Source organism: Alexandromys fortis, unplaced genomic scaffold (genome assembly GCF_014885135.2).
Source record: "Alexandromys fortis isolate MF-2015 unplaced genomic scaffold, M_Fortis_MF-2015_v1.1 scaffold_21, whole genome shotgun sequence".
Lineage (NCBI taxonomy): Eukaryota > Metazoa > Chordata > Mammalia > Rodentia > Cricetidae > Alexandromys > Alexandromys fortis.
In genome coordinates, this window is record NW_026067905.1 from 14,440,589 (window position 1) to 14,461,678 (window position 21,090).

The 21,090-nt window shown below is 43.6% G+C and overlaps 1 protein-coding gene across 9 annotated transcripts in view; it reads left to right on the forward strand.

Annotated features, from left to right (window-relative positions):
* Cacna1e (calcium voltage-gated channel subunit alpha1 E) overlaps nt 1-21,090 on the forward strand; it is a 425,171-nt gene that overhangs the window by 268,796 nt on the left and 135,285 nt on the right. For all 9 annotated transcript variants that reach the window (XR_007590547.1, XR_007590546.1, XM_050135146.1 and 6 more), the window contains one exon: nt 13,484-13,587. Coding sequence is in view for 7 of the 9 variants with exons in the window: in XM_050135146.1 (XP_049991103.1) it covers nt 13,484-13,587 (104 nt within the window). In the remaining 2 variants the exon portion in view is untranslated. The remainder of the gene's footprint in view (nt 1-13,483; nt 13,588-21,090) is intronic.

Below are 21,090 nucleotides of genomic sequence, written 5' to 3' on the forward strand. Positions count from 1 at the left end.
CTCTGCTCCAGGCTGAGTTGGCACAGTTGGAATTGGCAGTGACTAGAATGGTCCTCTCCACTTGGACTCTAAATGACTGAACTCATTCTTTCATACGTCACACATTTCAGGGGCAGACATTGTCAGGTGCTTGACATCTAGAGAAAAGCAAAAGCCTCTTCTCCAAGAATTCATGGATATGTATAGAAGACAGACAGTAATATTATAGGAAAGGATGAACAATGTAGTGTTGTATGAGTAGCAAAATAGAAGAAGTTTGGAAATGGGCAACTGTTTCTTTGCTCGTGGCAAGTAAGGAAGTTAGGAGAGAGGCTAAGTAATGGTGATTCATTCCCCCAGTCCCAAGACTGTCTAGAGGGAATTAAGCTTTGCCTATTTAAGTTAATGCTAAATCTAATCTTTGTAGACTGTTTACTCTATTTTAGATACTGTAGCAAGCACTGAATATGCCGGCTGGGAATGTTCAGTCTAGACTGCCTGGGCTCCTGTTCATCCCTGTCACTCAGCGCAGTCTCGGGCAAGGAATTCCACCATTCCGGCCTATAACTTGCCTGTCGGGGCAAAGATGGTAGTGCTAGTATCTGCCTCATTGGATACTTGAGAAGGTGGAGATTTCATGTCTACGTGGAAAAATAGACGTAGAAATCACTTAATAAAATTTGACTCCATTTCCAATATACTTTGTAATTCTAGGGCAATGGGTCAAACTACAGAATTGTCCTGGAGAAACTCCTGGCCCCCAGAACCATATCATTCAGATAAAATCGCCAGCCTTTGACCAAGAGAATGAGATAAAGGTTTGGTTGGAATGTGGGGTTTCGAGGACAACAAAGCAGACCTGGAGAGCTCCCGTGACACCATCCAGAGGAAGCAAACCTCTCTGGACATAGAAGATATTGGGGTCACTGAGACAAGATCCAAGAAAGACTCTCCAGGGTGGCTGGGATTTTGAAAGTGAATCGTATGGATGTTGGGGCTTTGCTTGTGCGGTTGACAGTTAAATGCATTTCCCAGGAAGGAGCACCTCTGGCCAGCCCTCTGGCTGGGATATGAAATCAGCAAGCTGAACCTTGCTGGGCTTGACCACTTAGAGACCCAGGCTGATCCTAGAGGGTGTTTTCTGCCCCATCACATCCAGGGCCCGATACCATAGCTACTGTGGCACTGGTTGAGCCTCTCTTAGTAGGCAGAGAAGCATTGCTTTCTGATGTCCCTACAAAGGACTTTCTCTTCTTCCTTGGTCCCCAGACTCCCAAGGTTTTATGCATGTTTTTCTGAAATCAGGGAGAGTTCCCCCGGGGCCTTGGTGTGCTCTCAGAATCATAGTCCCTGTCACACCCAGCTGAGCTGTCCTTCCTAGCTCCCTACCCAGCTTCACGGAGAGCCGTGATTATCGCTGTCTGAGAGGGTAGAGTCTCACGGTCTTGTTTTAATCCTTTCCCCAGCTCATAGGATAGGAGTGATAGAGGCGCTCTCTTCCAGAGAGGATTAGGAGTTATTCTTTGTGGTAAGATAGACCCAGGAAGAGCTTATTAAATGATAATCCCTGATAAATTCCCTCTAATCATCCTCTCCCTGTGCCCTCTTAGTCATGGAAAAACCTCTACACATTCAATTAACTCTTTGAGGGACCTTTCTCCTCTCCTTCCTTCTCTTCCACCCCTTCCTCAATTGCCACCACCCTCCTCCCTCCCTCCCTCCCTCCCTCCCTCCCTCCCTCCCTCCTGATGGCTTCAGTCTCTTACCTGTTTGGTGTGTACATACATTTGTATGTTCATGCGGGCATGGATACACATGTGCGAGGAGTGCTTGTGTGCATACCCATGTATGCATGGAGAGGCCAGAGATCAGCCTCAGGTGGATTCCTCAAGTGATAGTCCCTTTGTGATAAGGGTCTCTCACTAGCCTTAGGGGTTGGCTGAATAGGTTAGGGTAACTGTTGGGAAAGCCCCAGGGATCCACCTGACTCCACTTCCCCAGTGCTGGAATTACAGGGATACAGCCCAGCAAGAGGATTGCTAATTCTTCCACATCTTACCTCAGATGCAAGCAGGGCGATCCATTCAGTTTATTACTATTTATTCTTTCAACAGACATGCACTGAGCTCCTGCTGAAAGCTAAGTTGGGGTAGGAACTTAGATCTAGCTGCTCTCTGAAGTTGAGCATGAGAACCACCAGGAGGGCTTCCTAGCAGATGCAAGGTCAACCAGGGATTGAGCCCAAACTTTCCAGGTAGAAAAGGGGAGGCAGGCACCCCAGAGTGCGGCAGCAACATGAACAAAGAGCCCAGAGAGAGGAAAGAGCATGACACCGAGGTTGAATCTCAAAAAGCCCTGATTTTGTATTTAGCAAGTCCTAGGAGAGACAAGTTAGATAGTTTAGGTTGGGCTCATACACACTAGAGGCTTTTGCCAGGACAGTGGCTGCAGTATTTTAAGAAGGGGTGGGAGACAGAAAGAGGGAGGGAGGGAGGGAGGGAGGGAGGGAAGCTAGATTGGTTAGAAATGACATCTGCCCCCTGTGCCTCCCTCCCGCTCCCAGCTCTGAAGACTAACACGATCTCTTTGGTAACAGAATGCCAGTTGTACAACAAGCCACAGGACTGAGAGTCAAAAATGTTTCTTTTACTGACGTTGCTTCTGTGAACACCTGCACCTTTAGCTCTGTTCTCAAACATATTCCAAGTGGGAGCAACACTGGTAGTTCTCTTTCCCGCCCACAGCCCAGGTAACACAGCGTAGTGCTGGAAGAAAAGAGCAGACGCAGGTGTGGGTGCTGGCTCTTTAGGTTATTAACCACAAAATTTTGAGCCAATACCTTTTATTTTTGAGATTATAATATAATTACATTATTTTTCACTTCCCTTTCCTCCTTCCAGCTGCTCTGACGTACCCCACTTTGCTCATTTAAAATCCATGGCATCTTTTTCTTTAATTGCTTTTATATACACTCATACATGCATACATACATGTATGAGAGTGTGTGGGAGCATGTCCCTCTGGGTATGTGTGTATGTATCACTAAACAAATTGAATACAATCTGCTCCATCCATGTAATGTTACTTGTATGTGTATGCGTTCAGGGATGACCATTTGTCATTGGATGATCAATCCGTGTGTGCTTCCCTTGGGAAGACTGTTTCTCCAGCTCTCACTATCCCGTTGCTGTAGTTCTTTGCCTAGGGTTGGGCACTCTGGTGCTTTCCCACTTTCAGGTTAATCTACCTGTTGGTGTCCTGGCTTAGGTCAGGTGTAGGCGGCCATGTTGGTAGGCTTCATGGATGTATGTCTCCAATATTTCTGGGAGATGCAATTTCACAGCAAAAATCTTGTACAACCTTCTCGCTCCCTCTTCTGAAGTAAGCCCTGTGCCTTATGTGTAGGAGTTGTGTTTTAGATTTATCAGCTGAGTCTTGGGTCTACCACTCTGCATTTTTGATCAGTTGTGGTTTTCTGTTACGGTCTCTTATCCGTTGAAAAGAGAAGTTGTACTCATCAGTGGGTTTAAGGATGAACATGCAGAATGTAGTTATGGATCATACTGGTTTAGCAAAATGGCAGCAGTAGGTTCTCCAAGATCCATGACCTCATTAGCCCTGAGTGATGGGCTATGTTTCCAAAACCAGGGTTGCTTTGTATGTATTGAACGTATAGGTGTTGATTAGATCAGTATATGCAATGTTCTTGGCTAAGTGTCTAGTCCAGACTAAATGCTTAACAAGAGGAAGTAAAAACTAGTTTATCTCTTCAATTATATGGAACATTGGTGTCTAATTCACAGGAAGATGTCTAAAGATATTTTAATGATTTATCTCAAGATCATTGTCTTTGGCTCCATCATATTCCATCTGCATGAGCTAGAAAGTTGTGCCACAAGTAGTAAACATGCAAAGGAATTCTTTCCAACATTCCCAGATTGGGAAAACAATGGCCATTATTATTTTATTGTCTTTATTCTGCTTCAGATGTATGGGTAGAAGTGTTGGGTTGAATTCATCTTAGAGGAAAAGGAGAAATCAACATGAATTTCTATGAGGGAAGCTTCAGAGGGAACCAGAGTGTAATTCAAGGGCTGAGAAAAGAAGACTAGGAAGTGGTAGGTTAGGACCTGAGAGAAAGGGGAGGGCGAGCATATTGAGTCACAATGGGACTAGACCTGGATCTGCTGTCTCACGTGGACACCTACTGAACGGAGGGTTTCCCCTTTAGATAGTCAATGGGTTCAGGAGTTAGTGATAGTTATAGGACACTGGTGATGTAAATGAGACTTCTCACAAATAAAGAGGATTGGCTGTTAGACTTTGACAGCCCCTAAGTTCACCAGTGCCTGTGAGAGGGGGAAGAGGTGGTAGCTTGTGCATACATGTACATGCATGTAGCCCAGTATGCCATGGGAGACTGATGAATTTCACCCAGGCCTTCTCGTGTCTTAGTTGAGAAGCAGACTGTAGGTCTCTTGCATTTGAGTATCACAGTATCGGCACTAGTTACCTCTACTGAGCATATCTTTCCAGACATGCTGGCTTGAGTTCTGGAGAAACAAAAACTCATGAACCTGGCTGGGCCCTTGCTATCAAGCTATTCTCATTGAAAAGTAGCAGTTCTTCCTAGGGCCACAAAAAAAAAAAAAAAAAAAAAAAAGTGATCACCTCGAGCTTCTTCAGGAAGTCAGCAAGGCTAACTAGTATCACCTAGGGGTACATACACAATCATTAACACAGATATCTTCCATGATAAATTAGTCTACCTTCTGTTAAGAATCTAGTGAGAAGGATGAAAGCCAAGGAAAATGACTATCTGGAGCTTTGTTTCCTTAGGTGTCTGCTCCTATATACTGCACTGAATATTTAAGCTAGCTAAGCATCCCTGCTGTATGCCAACAGAGACAACATTTACAAGTCATCTATTTCCAGGGAAGGAAACTCACATAGGCCTGTGAAGCAGAAGAATGCCAGCAGATTTATAATCTTCTATTAGTCAACAACATTATTGAGAATCTCCTGTTTGAAGAGTAATAGTCTAGGCATCAGTAGAGTACACACAGAAATATGAGATGAGGTCCTTACTATTGTAAATTCTAGGCATTGGTAGAATACACACAGAGGTGTAAGACACAATTCTTTCTCTAAGAAAAATATTTAGCCATAATGGGAAAGGAGGGACAATATGTAAAAGAGACAGAACACATATAAAAAGATCTAAAAGTAAGTCTGAATAAATGTCTAAGTGTAGCATTTAATGCTGAATTTTCAGTTGCAGGGGTTTTCATTTGCTTGCTTATTTGTTTTTTGTTGCTGTTTTGTTTTTTATTTATTTTTTTTTACTTCTGACTTAGATTTCTTATGGATACCAAAGCCCCCGAGTGCTGTGTTCTTTTCTCATGGGTTTTTATGCATAGTACCTACTCAGACATGTTGAATGAATGTATGTACTGCTATGAGGTGTGCCTAACTGCTAAGGAAAATCCTGGAGTGATGTGCTTGGGGACAGCCTTATAGATGCTGAGCGAAACTTCCCAGTATGAGAGGACTCGGGGTTCGGTAGAACGAGGGGATGGAGGAAGGAGCGACAAAGGAAGGACTCTTGGAGAATGGCAGATCTCTGTAGTTCAGGCTACCAATAAGGGTCCCCTGTAGCCTGGTACTTTTTTTGCTTCATCTTGCCTGACTTGCTACTGCCTATACAACCCTTGTAGATTTCTCCCCATCTATGTCCCTTTCCTTGGAATATCTTCCTTTGGATTTGCCAATAGAAAATTGCTTTCTTCAAGTCCAGATGAAAGAATAGTCCCTCAAAATCTTACTTGACTTGCTTGACATCTCTAACTTTTCTCTTTGGTTAAATCACGCTGCTCACAGATCTGAATTCATAGTCTTGACCTTGAGCAGAGGTCATCGCTGTCATGCCCTTAAACTTCATAGTTTACAGATGAAATCTCATGACTCGACTAATTCCATAGAGAATAATGATGGGAGTATGGCCCTATGTAAGACTAAGTCCTAAATGAGTAGGTAGAATATGGGGCTTTGCAAAGTGGTTTGAAAGTCAGAAGCCTAGTATTGCAGTTTACTTGTACAATTGGACGAAGGCATAGCTGCATCCTTCATGGCAGTTACCGACCATCCAAGCCAGCGGGGAAAAGTCAGGGCTCTTGGGCTGATGGTACTATGCAGAGAGCCTTGCTTACTCACAGGAGCTCCTGGCTCAGTCAGATATTGCCTTGGGACTTGTTTGTGTGGAGGAACTTTGCATGTTTATGAAGTATGCTCTAGGATTTGAGACATAATGTAATGTCTAGCCTTGCCTCTTGGAACCAACAGGCTCCGCCTCCTGGCTGACTGACAGCCAGTGCTTGTGCCTAACTTGGTTCTTTCTGTCCTTTCTCTTACTCGCTTTCCCATTCTTCCTCCTTACTGAGTGCTGGGTAGATAACTGTTGCTTTCCAATTGCAGGATCCCAGTGTGAGCTTTCCTATCTGTTTGTTTTCCCTTACAAAAGTGGTTCTCAACCTTCCTAGTACTTCGATCCCTTAATACAATCCCTCGTGTTGTGGTGACCCCCAGCCATAATATTATTTTGTTGCTACTGTTATGGATTGTAACGTAAATATCTGATATGCAAACCCTAAAGGGGTCACAACCCACAGGTTGAGAACTGGGGCCTTAGGTGGCGATAGTACTGGTGTGATTGATTTCAGGACTCCTAGTGCTACTGGATAAAACAGTCTGATTCTCAAGAAGGTGAGCCACTGTGGCTCTAGATTGTGGCCTTAGGCTTTCTAGTAATTTCCCGATGTCCTCCAAGGAGTCAGTCTGATTATCTGGGCCTCAGTTTATTCTAGAAAATGATAGATTCACTCATATTACCTCATAGTTTTCTTCCTGGCATATAGGAAACCAGCTTCAATGACCCATATGTGGGATTCAGAATATCCAACAATGTGTAAGATCCACTGTACATTGTATTATTTTCCTAAACCATAGGTTGGCAGACATACAATGGCTTAGTTAGAAATGTCACCTGAGACTCAGGTGCTGCCTAACAAGGTTAGTTATAGCCCTGCTGAGGAAGGGATAAAATGCCTCAAGTCAGGGTCCTTAGAAATGGACTTTGGGATAGAGGTTCTTACTGAAGTGATCAGAGAGGAATTGCTGCTCGGGGATTCCTGAAAGAATGGGAGCAAAGTAGCTAAGTTAGGGAAATTGAGGTTGAGATGTGGTCTCAAAAGTGCTGGTGTCAGCCTTATATCGTAGACAGTTCCAGGATGTAGATACATCCCAACAGTGTTCCACCAGGTATGGAAGGAGGTGGGCCATCAATCAATGAATGCTGCTTCAGTTCAGGCAGCTGTTGGCTACACCCCCCCCCCCCCGCCCGCCCTGTTATCACCATGAGGCCACGAAGTTCATGGTCAAGCTTCTCTTTTAGCCAGAGACAGACTTCTGAGGTGGGAGCAAGAATGAGGCCAGTATGAGAGGTATTCATAGTTAACACCCACAGCAGTTGGGGGATGGGCACTTTTGAAGGTAGGAAGCCTGGCCAGGGGCAGCACAGACTGTCATACCAAGATTGCTGACTCCTATGGATGGTGTAACATATGGAAGGGAGCATTCACATGGCAGTAACCCATGGTCTGATGGACAGTTATAGAAGTCAGTACTTGGTTTTATTCAAGGAAGGAAAATGACAGCTAAAAGCAGCCCAAAGGCTATTGGATACTGGTTGTAGTAATATACACTGTGGAAAGATTCATCTGAGAGGTTACCTTGTTTTTTTATGTTTCAGAATAGCTACATGGAATTGGGCAGGAAGAGGTACTACAAGGCAGTAGCACTCATTCAAAGAAGGGACCCCTTTTTCTTGTTCCCCCGTTTGTTTTTTGACATTTCTTGCACCCCACTTTCATTCATAGGATTTTGTCTCTAAAACAAACCGTTCCCTGCCTGTCAACCAGAGTGAAGTCCACCATCTGCCTCCACATTCCCGTCAAACACTGTCATCATTTGGAATTGTGCTTGTGTGTTTATTTCCCATGGGTACCCCTTATTATACTACACGTTCCATGGTGGTCAAGACTGGGGTTGTTTGGCTGATCACTTGTCTTTAAAGGAAAGAATTTACTCCCTAGCAGGTAGTTCGTGAGTTTATAGGATAAAATTGAGTTCTGAACAGAGAATCTCAGTCATCTGGGGTAAGATGGAGGCCCTCATCTTGGTGCTAGGAGGAAGTGGGGGACGAGGAGGAGTAGTCACTTGGTGAGGAATAGCCTGTCGATGCAGAACCATGACAGAGGTATTTGTTGAGAAATCGCATTTATATTCACGTTCCACCATCGCGCTTCTTTTCTTAGGTGTGGTTAGCAGAGTCCTTGGAAAGGAGCTTTGGCTGAGACAAATGGTCAGGCTCCTTTGACAGCCTGGTGGTTGTTCCAACCATCTTCCAACCTGAGCTATTAATAATTAGTAAAATTGAAGATCTCTAAGACGGAGCCCTGAGGCCAGGGGTTTTAGTCTGAAGCTATTTTTCATCTATCCATGCAAACCATCCAGAAATTCTGGAGATGTTTTCTTTTGTCAAAGCTCAGGGAGTTCCACTGGTGCCTGCTAAATGGGGACTAAGGTTGTGCTAACACACAGGGCAAAAGTCAGGCAGAGAATCCCCTGACCACAAGTGGAAGTTGTGTTTCCGCCAAGGAAACCTTCTGCAATCTGGTTTGGGTCTTCCAGCTGCTTCCAACCTGGGAATGGGGGTGCCCCAAAGACTGAAGAATTCTGCATCCTGCTCTTTTGGGGAAGAATATACTCCAGTACTCCAAGCTATCAGTGTGGCACGGGTAGTACAGCCTCTCTGCTCAGAGCTGCTCTGAGAAGCAGGGGCATGACTGAGAAGAGGTGCTGCAGCAGGCTTCCCAGAGAACTGGGTAGGACCCTGTGAAGGTTCCGCACATACACCCTCAGGCAGGAAGAACCAGGGGTCCCCCTTCTTGCTCTTTCCATTCCCACCTTTCTCTTCTGTCTGGTTCCTCCTGCCTTGTCTTCCTGCGTCTCCCCCGCCCCACCCCCAAAGATTAATGTGATAATTGCCATGTGTGCCTGTTTACACAGGGAGTGGGTGAGCTTGCCACCCCCAATCAGGCAGGTTCCCAGAGAAACGCGTTCTCACAGTGTCAGGACGGGTACCTGCTGAGCACTCCTGTGCAGGTGGGCTGCCACCCCCGAACTTCTTTCTCCGTCTGTCATTACTTTTGTCATGTGCACGTGTGCACGTGTGTGTCATTCAGTGAAGCGGCAGGTGAGAAGGAGGGGAAACAGCCAGAGCGGCACCAGGAGAAGGGTCAGGCAGAGAAATCACTGTGCCTTGTAGGTGCATCAGTCCTTAAAGAAGAGGACAGAGATCCAGTGAAAAGCTCTCCTCTGCGAGCTGTCAGACAGTGGGCATGCTAGGGTGCCCCAGAGAAAAAGCAATAGGCCATGAGGGAGAGGGTTTAGTAGGAGAACTGCACTTGATTAGGAGGCTAGGATGTGCACATGAGGCTGCAAGCCAGTGAAACCAGCAGCACATCTCCCTCCAAATCAGCTTTGGAACAATGGAGGATGATGGTACAACCCCTATACCAAGGCCAAATAAAATCCTGCAGTTATTTTGGAGGGGGGAGCGGGCACTGGTACAAGTCCCAATGTTAAGCTCAGCTGGAGTTCTAATGCCCAAGGTCAGGAGAAAAATAGCCTCCAGCTCTAAGGGAGGAGTCGAAATACTGTTTGAGCATGTGCAAGGTCTGTTATTGCACCTCTTCATTTCCTGTCTAAGCCCTAGCAAGTGGGAGGCACCTGTAATCTTGTTGCGATGTCTTCCATACAAGCACATTTTCTCTGGGTATGACATATCACACAGACCAAGCTTCATCAGTCACCCAGGCATCCCTCAGTTCAAAGGTAATCACTGTAGCAGGTGTTCCATGGGTGTCTTATGAAGAAGCTGCTGCGCTCTGGGTAGCATTCATTTCAGGGAAGGGCCTGATTCACACTTAATTGTTTCCCATTGGAGGTCTAGGTGGTGATGGTTTTCCTTTGTAGCTCTCCTAGGGTTGGAATCCAGCAGAATATACATTGGAAGCTACAGTTTTGTGCCTCAGGATTTTACCTGAAGACCTTAGCAGGGCTGTCTCATGTTCTTAAAGTTAAGACAAGGTTTGAGTATCCTATATACAAATGTGCCCTGTGAGCCCTGTGATGGTCAAAGACACGGTGAAGGAGAATGAAAAGGAGAGTTTCTCCTTTTTCCAGGCTGTGACCTCCTGCCCCGTCTAGAGAGAGTCACGTGTCCAAGCACAAGAGAAAATGACCATACTTCATGGCCACACTGGCAGTAGCATCCTGACTCCCACTTTGCGCTCTGTTAGGATGCTTGCTGCCTTCAGAGTTGTTGATTGCTTCTTTTTAAAAATCTCAAAATATACTTTAGTAGACATCTCTCCTACACTGGACAATTTTAAGTTTTTAATAATGATGAATCAGAAGGAGACGAACGCTCAGAAAGAACTTGGCTATTTTGAAGGAGGGAATCGTGCGTGAAGCGCCTTGGCTTGCCCACTCTCGGATGAGGAGTGTCCCCTTCATCTGCCGGCTGTGGGTCTGTACAATAAGCATGTGAAGAGATGGGAAGCCACCGTGTCAGAAGGGCAAACAGGAAACTATGTGACAGGAGCTGGGTGTGGAGAGAAAGCAGGGGCAGCGTGAAAGGCTGCCAGTAATGGTGGGTGCTGTCAAGCCACTCTCTCCTGGGGAACCTCTTCAGGTGTCAGTTGTTCCCTTAACCCCCCCCCCCCAGGGCTCCATGTTGCTGGGGCTCATGCCTTCACAGCCATTTGCTTCCCCTTCTCTTCCCCATCTTCCGTTTTCTTCTTCCAGGATGCTCCGTCGCTGAAGTAGATGACACATGTAGCCATTGAGAGAAAATTCCACAGATGGAGCGTATTATCAGAATGGATTTGTATTGGTCTATTTTTAACAAGGGAAGCATCATATTCAAAGTGTGGCCATTTATTAATTACTTCGGTGTGTGCCAAAGTCTCTGTAGCCTTCCAGATATTCAATTGTTCAGATAGTTAAAAGCAGATCCCAAACATTCTCGCACAGCTCTGACTGGACCAACACAGTTCATCATGAGTGTTTTGTAGCAGAATCAGGAAGCACATTCCAGACTCTTAGCCAATAAGGGGCATTCTTTCATCCCTATGTCTTATGGGACATATTCTCTGATGTATTAATAGATTTTCTTTGAAAAAAAGTTTTACAACCAAGAAAGTTTATGAAATGGCATCATAAAGTCAGCAATATATCTTCTCCCAGTTCTTCTCACTGCCTGGGAAACATATATAACCTGCTGTATCCCCTCACTTCCTCCGCTTACCAAAGCCATTTTCCACAAAATGCCCTCATTACCTTTGATCAATCACGGCAATGTGGAGCCCACAGAGAACACAATGTTTTACATGGGTTTAGCTCTGTAGCCGTCCTAGCTGCTCTTCCACCAGAGCTCAGCTGGATGTCAGGGATGCCCCAACAGCCACAATCCCATCACTGCCACTGCCGATACGGGTACATTTAGGAGCAGCTGAGCTTCGGTCTGGGTCCTTGGTGTAAACTTAGTCCCTGTTGCCAAAGAACATCGGAGGGGACTGGCAACACCATATTGTGTATGGATTGTGTTCATCTGGAGCCACCAGCAAACCACTGAAGTGAACCGGACTTTAAATAATATTTGACTTCTAATCCTGAAGACAGGCAGAGCTAGCCCTGCAAGGATCGTCAGTCTCTTCTTCCTTAGCTCACAGCAAGGCCCTTGCTTCAGCCATCTTAGACACATCTCCTTCTCCTGTCCTTTACACCCCCAGGGGCTCTCAGCATCTGGTTCTTCTGCATCCTCCTTCTGATGATGGGACATGGCTTTTGATGAGATTTGCCTCATGTCCGCTCTACTTGTATCTAACCCAGACCTGGTTAAGCCAAAGACCTAAGTCTCAGACACTGACGTTGGCAGCTCTTCATTCCGTCCAGTTGTTAAAACTGTTTTATAGCTTATATATTTGTGTTGAGTTTTTGATTCAACTTCAGTTGCACTCATCTCATCTGCAATCAGTGCAGGCCAAAACAAAAACCACAAGTTTGCCAAGAGGGCTTGGCTTTGAGATTATTTTTAATGGGCGATCTGAGTGTCCAGTGACAGCAGTGATGATCAATCAGCAGATATATTATGTAGCTTGACACTGAATGGAGAAAGAAAATGAGATAATTGGGGAGAAGAAAAGGTTGGATTACAGAAGTGCACAAGATACATGAGGACAATCACTTTAAAATATATCTTCAAGGTCTAGTGGTAAGGAGGAGAAAGAGGAACATAAAAAGATGAGTCAACAATTGCCACAGACATTCTGAGCTCTGATTTTAATTTTATTAAGTCGGCACATTAGCTTTAGGTATGACATTTGATCTTGATGGTTCTGATTTCCCCAATGAAATGCGGATAAAATATCTCTTGTGAGTTTCAAATTGACATTGAAAGTGATGCATTAGAGGTTGGGTTAGGGGAAGGGGTCTAAGGTCTGCATATGAAGTACAAATCCATAAAATCCCTTTGAAAAGACTTAGGCAGAGAGAACCTAGAGAACAGAAAGAGCTCTTTGTTGGGAGACAAGGATGTTAGAGAGAGCAACTCAGTTTTTACTGAGTTCAATTTCAAGGGTCTCATAAGATAGGACAAGTCATCCTTCCCCAGTTCTGGGCACTTCAGCAATTTTGCATCCAACTTGGAGCATAAGAATCCATAATACAGATGTCTGTGCCTTTTTTCCACTTTTTGGTATCAGTATGAGCTAGGGGAGAAGGAAAAAAAGAGATCAAGAGAGATCAGACAATCTCATGGTCTGAAGACTCTTCAAATCTAGATATAATCCTTCTTGTGCCTAGGGCTTTTCTGGGTCCAGACCTGGACCAGCACTGTAATATAGGACCATGATGGAAGAAGGAAAGTCACCCCAGGAGCTGGGAAACATAATGTGAACCTAACTCCTTCTAAGCAACTCTACTGAGGGCTAATGGGCACAGCCTGCCTTTGTGTTTTGATAATCTATCTTGTTTAAGAGTGCAAAGGTTGAGAATACATGTTACCAAGAAGCCAATTCACCTTTTTATAACCTTGGAAATATGTTTTGGCATTTTTCCATTCAGTTTTTGAATCTTCTAAGTAAGGGTGTTCGAACTTTCCCACTCAGGATATTATAGAGCTGCTGATATGACCTTCACTAGGCACATGTCAGAGTGTGAGTGGTCTTACAATAAAGTGAAGTGGGGATGGGGGGAGATAATGTTTAACTGTATCACACTGTGATTGTTACATCACCCTCTGTATGAAAGCTGCCAGACTGTAGGCTTTGCTTCTGGGAGTTGGCTTTAAATATTAAGAACCCATTTTTCTTTCTTTCAGACCAATGATGCCTTAGGAGCCACCTGGAATTGGCTGTACTTCATCCCCCTCATCATCATTGGATCCTTCTTTGTTCTCAACCTTGTCCTGGGAGTGCTTTCAGGGTAAGCAGTCTCGCTCTTCTTTTGTGGGCTACTAGGGGAGGGCCAGTGCCTCCTGATTCAGGGCAGTTTTACTCACTGAACCATCACTTAGAGGACACTGTGCCAATGCCGTTCTAGCTGCTTCAGTCCAGTAACAAATGATTGTTCTAATTGCCTTGATTATTTTTAGACATTAAAAAGCTTTATGTCATGAAGAATTCTGAACAAAGTATCTTGTGAGTTCATTTATCTATCCATATCTTCATGCAATGACTCTATGCCAAACCTTGTTCTGTTGTTAGGGACATAAAGTTAAAGAAGATATAGATTTTATGCTTGCTTAGCCCGATGGTGGTGGTGCATGCCTTTAATCTCAGGACTCCGCAAGGCAGAGGCAGGTGGATCTCTATGAGTTCAAGGCCAGCCTGGTCTACAGAGCAAGTTCCAGGCCAGCCAGGACTACACAGAGAAACCCTGCCTCGAAAAACAAAAGCAAAAACAACAACAAAAAAACCCTGTTTGATTTGCAGTATATTGGACATCACATCTCATGTTTATGACTTGAATTCTTTTATACCAATTTCTATTGCCCAGTGTCTAACATGCTTTGCCGAGAAGACATTTTTGTTATTGGAAACAGGGAGAACAGATCTTGTTTTTACCAACAATGTGAAGTACAATAATTTGTTTGAGAGAAGAAACAAATCTCTCCAGTCTGAAGTCATTAGGGTTGGTGTCAAATAGGACAGGGAATTGGGTGGAGGGTAAGCTAAGTGTTAGAATAACATACAAAAACATTGTATACGGAGATAAACATGCTAGAGAAGATGAAGAAATGGGACATGGCATGGGGTGCAAAGAGGCTAAACTCTGACATTTTATGACACCTCACTGAGCAGGATTGGGGTAGTGGTGGTGATGATGGCAATGGTTTCGTCAATTCGCGTAAGCTCTTCAAATGATAGTTTGTAAAAGTATCTTTGTGTTTACATGTGGCAGGTTGAAATAAGTTGGGAATTTTTTTTTTTGGAATTTTTTTTGACATTGTCACGGAAACAAGAGGCCTAAGTGACAGTCCAGAAGCTGAATGTCAGCTCCCCAGCTCACTTCTGTTTTCTTACAAAAGCGGCTATCTGGCAATAGTCTAGAGGATTCTCCTGTGAGGATTCTCTTTAAAGAGGAAAGACCTATCTATCACAGTCTGATGAGCTTAGAGAAATGGGTTCCCATCACATCACCCCTTGTAAAGCTCACTATGTTCATTCCTTTGGCTATCACAAGAAACTACCACGACCCAGGTGTAAACCAACGGGAATTTTATTCCCTGATAGTTTTTGAGTTGCAGGTTCCAGATTGGGCAGGTTCACGCTCCCTCCAACGGCCTGAGCGAAGTAGGTCTTCCTTCTTCCAGCTTTGGTAAACCCAGGCATCCCTCGAATTGTCACTGTGTCATGACTCCAGCCTCTCCCTGAGCGCCCACACAGCCCCTTCCCCTTCCCATGTCTGTCATCTCCCTCGGTGTTGCTCTTATAAGGGTACTTGTGGTTTGATTTAGCATCATTGGATCATCTAGTTGGATCTCTTCTGAATATACTTAACTTTGCTCTATCTGCAAAGACGCTTTTTCCAAATAAGGTAACATTCAGGAGTTCCAGGAATTCGACTATGAATGGATTTTTTTTTCTTCACTCAACAATTTCCGATGATGGGTGTGGAGCTTCTTCTGCTTTGCTCATAGTGTGAACACACAGCCAGGAGTCATCAGCATTTGAGGAGAATGCCCCAAATGAAAGTCCCTGAGTAATGTAATGAATAGACAAAAGAAACCTGAGTATGAATGGTGCAGATAGTAAGAGATATTTTAAAAATTCACATTTGCTGCCAGGAGAGAGAGAGAGAGAGAGGGAGGGGGGAGAGGAATAACTTCATCTACAAAGTAACAGCTTATTACAAAAAGATGTTGAGATTAAGAAGAGCTGTTGCAACTATATGTAAAATGTAATTGATGTAAAAGTATGCAAAGTTGAGGTCATATAAAAATGTAATCAAATGAAAAGATAGTAAAGTGGGAGTATAAAATTGAAGATACCACTTAGAAAGGGGGTAGGGAAGAGACAGACATACAGAGAGAGAGAGACAGAAAGAGATGAGCATAGATAGACAGAGACAGTTACTGATTCAAAGAGCAGGAGACTCATATTTCTAAGGTCCGTCTGGACTATATAGTAAGCCTTGTTTCAAAATATGTACAATTGATTCAACATTTTAATAAGAGAGTTCAATAAAGAGAACAATGAAATAGAAAGGAAGAATCAACATAGGAAAATATGACAGATGTTCCCAGAGCCAAAAGACTCACCATTGATAGATGAAAAGAACTGTTGAGACGTGTAAAGATGCTCTTTCCACGGTGGTTTCTTGGCACTGGGCATGGAAAGCATCCCGGGTGTCCTAAGCTGGGAGATTAGACATGTAAACTGTTAGATGTATACCGTGGCATGTGATGTATCAATTAAGAGCAACAGATACCATGTGTACACGGAGTATAGGGTATCTTAAGAATGGCTCAGTGCAAACAAGGAGACAATGTTTGTAAAAATATATTCACATGAAAAGTTATACATTGGCAATGTTGTAATAGCTTATGCGGCTATAGAATGCGGATGTGTAAACTAACCATGAAAATGTCACCTGAGCATCAGAGCATCCAGTTAGAGGAAATCACGCCAAGTGAATCACCATGAATTTCAGACCAACAGAGAAAAGAATGTCCTGAAAGTTTGTGCCACTGGGAAATAGGGTTAGTGTTTAGTTATAAAGAATCGGCAAGCCAGTGAGCTTCTCAGTGGCAACATTGAAAATCAGAAGACAATACAGAAGTTCATAAAACTTCCTAACAGGAAAATGACTTTCACGATCAAATGCTCTGCCTAGCCAGAGTGCTAGTTACCTGTGGGGATCGAGTGGCAATGTTGTCAGGTACCTTTGAAGAAGCAGTCACTAAAGAATGTGAATCACAAGAATGAAGAATCATGGAGCTGGGAGATAGTTCAAAGTTTCAGAGAGGACCAACATGGCAGCTCACAATTGTCTGACATCTGCAGGGTCTGCACACACTCACTGCACAGATGTACACACAGGCAAATAGTCACATACATACAATAAAATAAAGCAATAAAGCAGAATAAAATAAACCTCAAAAAAAGCAAGAAGAAAAAAAAACCCCATGATACTTATAAGCACAGGGATCCAGTAGAGGACAAAGACAAAGGAATTGATGCCCTGTATTGTAGTAAAATAGAATTAGGGCAACAACTCTCAGTGACTGAGATGGTACCAGGATTAGACTTAAATAGGGTGACAGAGGGTCCTAAAAATGCTGTCTTTGGGAGACAAATAAAACTAATATACTCCCTGGTGTGTTATATTCTTAATGGTCCTGTTATTTGTTTTGGTCCAAACTAAATACATACAATAATCTATTCATTCTTTCTCTATTCATCTCTGTCTCTCTTCTTCTCCATCCCCCATTACCCCAACTTAAGCATTTAATTCACAATATACAGAAGTAGTATTTCTAAAGAAATAGAAACACAGCGAGTCCTCTGTGCAGCTCAGCTGCCAACCTGGTTTCCATTGTTGATGCTGAAGTCAGAGTTAGCCTCTCATGGTGTTGCGATTGCCTTCATTAGATTGGGGGAGGTTGAGTATGGGGGAAGAGAATAGGGTATCAAAGACCAAAATCTTAGGTTCCACAGTAAGCAGATCATTAAGCAGTTTCTGAAATTGAAAGACAAAGGAATAGCAGTGTTTTAAGTATAATATTTAGAAAATTTGAAATCAATAGCAAAAGAAACAGAAGAGTTGAAAGCAGCTGCCTCTGGAGAGTGAGATTCTGGGCTTGGAAAAGTGAGGCAGAGGGCTGCTATTTCTCCATTACGATCTTTCGAAATTATTTGACTTATAAATTTCTATGTGCATGACTCTGAGAAAAAAATAAAAACCTTAAATTTTGAATCAAAATTCTCATCAAACAGGTGTAGGATGGACAGAGGGTCCAAGGACAGTTATCCAGCACCATCGAGCATCAGCAGGGAAGGGCTGACATGGGAGGGGGAGAGCAAGGATGCAGTTGTGCCAGTCCAAATGTCACAGTAAGAAGTGTGGCAGAGGAGAAGAAATGGGGACACTGGGAAGAAGCGCTTATCAGTCTGTGAATATTTAGTTTAAGCCAGTTCTGTGGCCATCAGCTCCCCTCTGGCTGGGAGACCATCTTCTTGGATCAGAAGATGTCAAGCTACTGACTTGGCAGATGCCTCTTTACTATCTGAGACCTAGGTAGTGGTGTTGGCAGCTGGGAACAGCTGGTATGAATAAATTCTGACATTTAAAGGAATGTTAACAATAAGGACTTTGTGAGCTGGGGCTGAAATACTTCTGTTCTGGTTGTTTTTTCCCCCGTGTCCTACTGCTGCCGTTTGTTGCTCAGCATTGGGAGCACTGGTGTCTGCAGAGGACTCGACACTGCTGGGTCCTTTGTATAGAAGGGGTCATGGGCTTTCTCTGCTGCTGAATCGGTGAGCCTATGCTTCTGGAATAGACGAAACCTTTCCTTGGAGTGCGGCTTTAGCTGGGATTCACACATTGAGCCACCTGGTATATAGCTTTGAACATTTTGTCTCCAGGGAGCAAGCTGCAGTGACCTGTGAGCATATTGAGTGTTATGTGCCAAGGTGATTGTAGGAGTGAAGAAATCAGTGATGAGAGGAGATGCCCAAGCCTCCCTACATTGAATCAGGGTCCCCCGGCATCAAGTATGCAAATGACTGAAGGCCCCATCCCTAGAGGTTCAGACATTGATGAAAAACTGTGAGTTGTTTGTTGACTTCATATTTAAAAAGGAAAGATGGATAGAAGCATTGTAGCATTTTTTTACGTGTCTCAGAGGAAATAGGATTTGATGAAAACCATTAGCTTAGGCTTGAAGAGAAGCAGAGCTTCCTGTCTCCATGGCAACAAACCAGGGCTGCATAAGCACATCCTGAAGTGCTGTCAGGGGCTACAGGGCAGAAGGCTCAGACAAACAGAAAATGACCCTGAGCTATTCCAGCATCTCTACTGACTGCTTCGAGGGCTTCTGAAAGGGGGCTATAAATGTTGGGGGGGGCGGCAATTATGGTGTTTGCAAATGGGGGCAAGGAAGTCAGAACAAGGATTACTTACAGATGTACCCAGAAGCGATGAGATGCTTCATGCAAGATGTAAAGTATCCTGTAGTTTTCAGAGCACTTTGCTTCCATGATCTTATTTGTGTCTTGAAACACTTGGTGTAGGCACACACATCCTTAAAGATGGAACAAAGAGCTAAAGGAGCTGGTCTACAACAGGATCCGGGCAGAAGCAGGGCTAGAGATCAAAGTCACTCGAACTTTGCTTAAATGCTTATCTTATCATCCCAGGTAGCCATCAGAAAGGCTGTCCAGAATGTCGTTCTGGCCACAGTACAAAGTTTAAGTTCAGATTTTCATTTGTACACAGATTGTTCCCATGCTTATTCTTATACACTGGTTTCATGTATGCGACGTGGCTTTGTACATATGAGGGAGAAGATGCCAAGACCAACTGGAAAGACCTTTTTGCTCTAAAACTGATGGAAAGAGGTGAACTATTAATATTAGAGGAGGGCTTCTTCTGTTGCATCCCTTTAACTAATGGAGTAGCTTTTTCATAGAAAGCAAAATGACAGATGCCTATCTTGGTACCAACTTATTTGCTGTCTAAGTTCAATAATTCAATGCAATTTAGCAAACATTTGTTAAGTGTTTGACACACGCACACACACAAACACACACCACAAACAACCATGTACTTGGGTTGCAAAGATGAATAAGACAAGGTGATTGTAGATTAATGAAGCAAATAATTTAAGACATGTAATTGATTAATGCTTCCATGATTTGTTATTCAGAGTATGCTTTGGTCACATGTAATTGTATTCCCTCCAGTTTCAGTTACTTGTTTATTTCTGCTGTTAGTCTTCAGATATCAACTCCCCCATTGTCAAGACTCATTTCTCATTTAACCTTCTCTGACAACAAAACAAAAGAAAATAAAAAAGGCAAGTCATGGGGTCTAAGTTCAAGTACTTGGGAATTCAAATTCTTGTGAAAGCTATTATTTAATATTCATCCATGTAGGTTTTGTCCAAGCAATTTTGCAAAGCATTGCTGAGGACACAAACATAAAATCTATATCTTGGTCATAGGAACAAACTAACCAATGTGCCTTCAGAGTAACCTTGGATCTCTTGACTCATCTGTCCTTGTACATTAGGAGGTGGGAACTGAACATTTTCTGGGCCTGACTTGAGACAAATGGTTGCTGGTCTTATAAAATAAATTATCCATGCCAAGTTTAGCAGTCCAGATGAGATCCCGAGTAGTGCCTCTCGCTGGATATTAGTTGCCATGTTTCTGATCTCCCTAAGACAAGTAGACATGACTAAAATAACTGTTGTTTGTTTACACATCAGTGTTACAGGGATGCTAACACTGAAGTCAACCAATAGACATCTGTCATTTTCTCAGATGACCATTACTGAGTCCATGCTATAAAGTTCCCACTGCCAGTTGCTGTGGATGTCAGATCAGACAAGTTCAGAGGGCAGTTATCCTTAGAGAACTTGTAATCAAGTAGGAAGACAGAAGCGGGGCAAGCATTAAAATTAGAGGGTAGCCATCTGACTAAGTTCATGTGTCTACCTCCAAGCCCAACAACCAGAGTTCGATTCCCCAGAATCTACTTGGTAGAAGGAAAGTACTCTCCCAGATTGTCCTCTGACCTCCGAAGGGATGCTGTAGCAGGCACATGCGACTTCCCTACTAATAAATACATGTGATAAAAAGCATTGAAGTTAGAGGGGACCAAGATCAAATGAGACTAGCTGAAGAGTGCAGTACTTCTGCACAGTTTTCAGATAGCTAACAGCTAGCTAGAATTGAGAAAATTCAGTGGGTTAAAGCATGACAGAATAGGGGGATAAGCTGGGGGGCAGCAGTTCTGGAGAGTAGCAGGAACTCAATGAATTCATTACAGTGAGGATGGGAAAGATGGAACAGATCCAAGAGGTGATGAAGTAGGACCCATAAGACGTGTGACTGTGTAGTGCAATGGTTCTCAACCTATGGGTCCCCAACCTCTTTGGGAGTCAAATGATTCTTTCACAGGTATTACCCAAGACCATTGGAGAGCATAGATATTTAATTATGATTCATAATTGTAGCAAAATTACAGTTAAAATTTTTTTGGTTGAAGCTCAGCACAACCTGAGGAACCTTATTAAAGGGTCTCAGCGTTAGGAAGGCTGAGAGCTACTGGCACACTGAGTATCACAGGACAATCTTTTGGTCACTTCTGAATTTCTGAATTGAGCTACCAGGCAGCTGGGAGTTAGGTTTTGAAGGAAATGGGATAGGTTTGGAATCTATCAAGTTGAGAGAACAGAACATATTTTCTGCCTTTTGA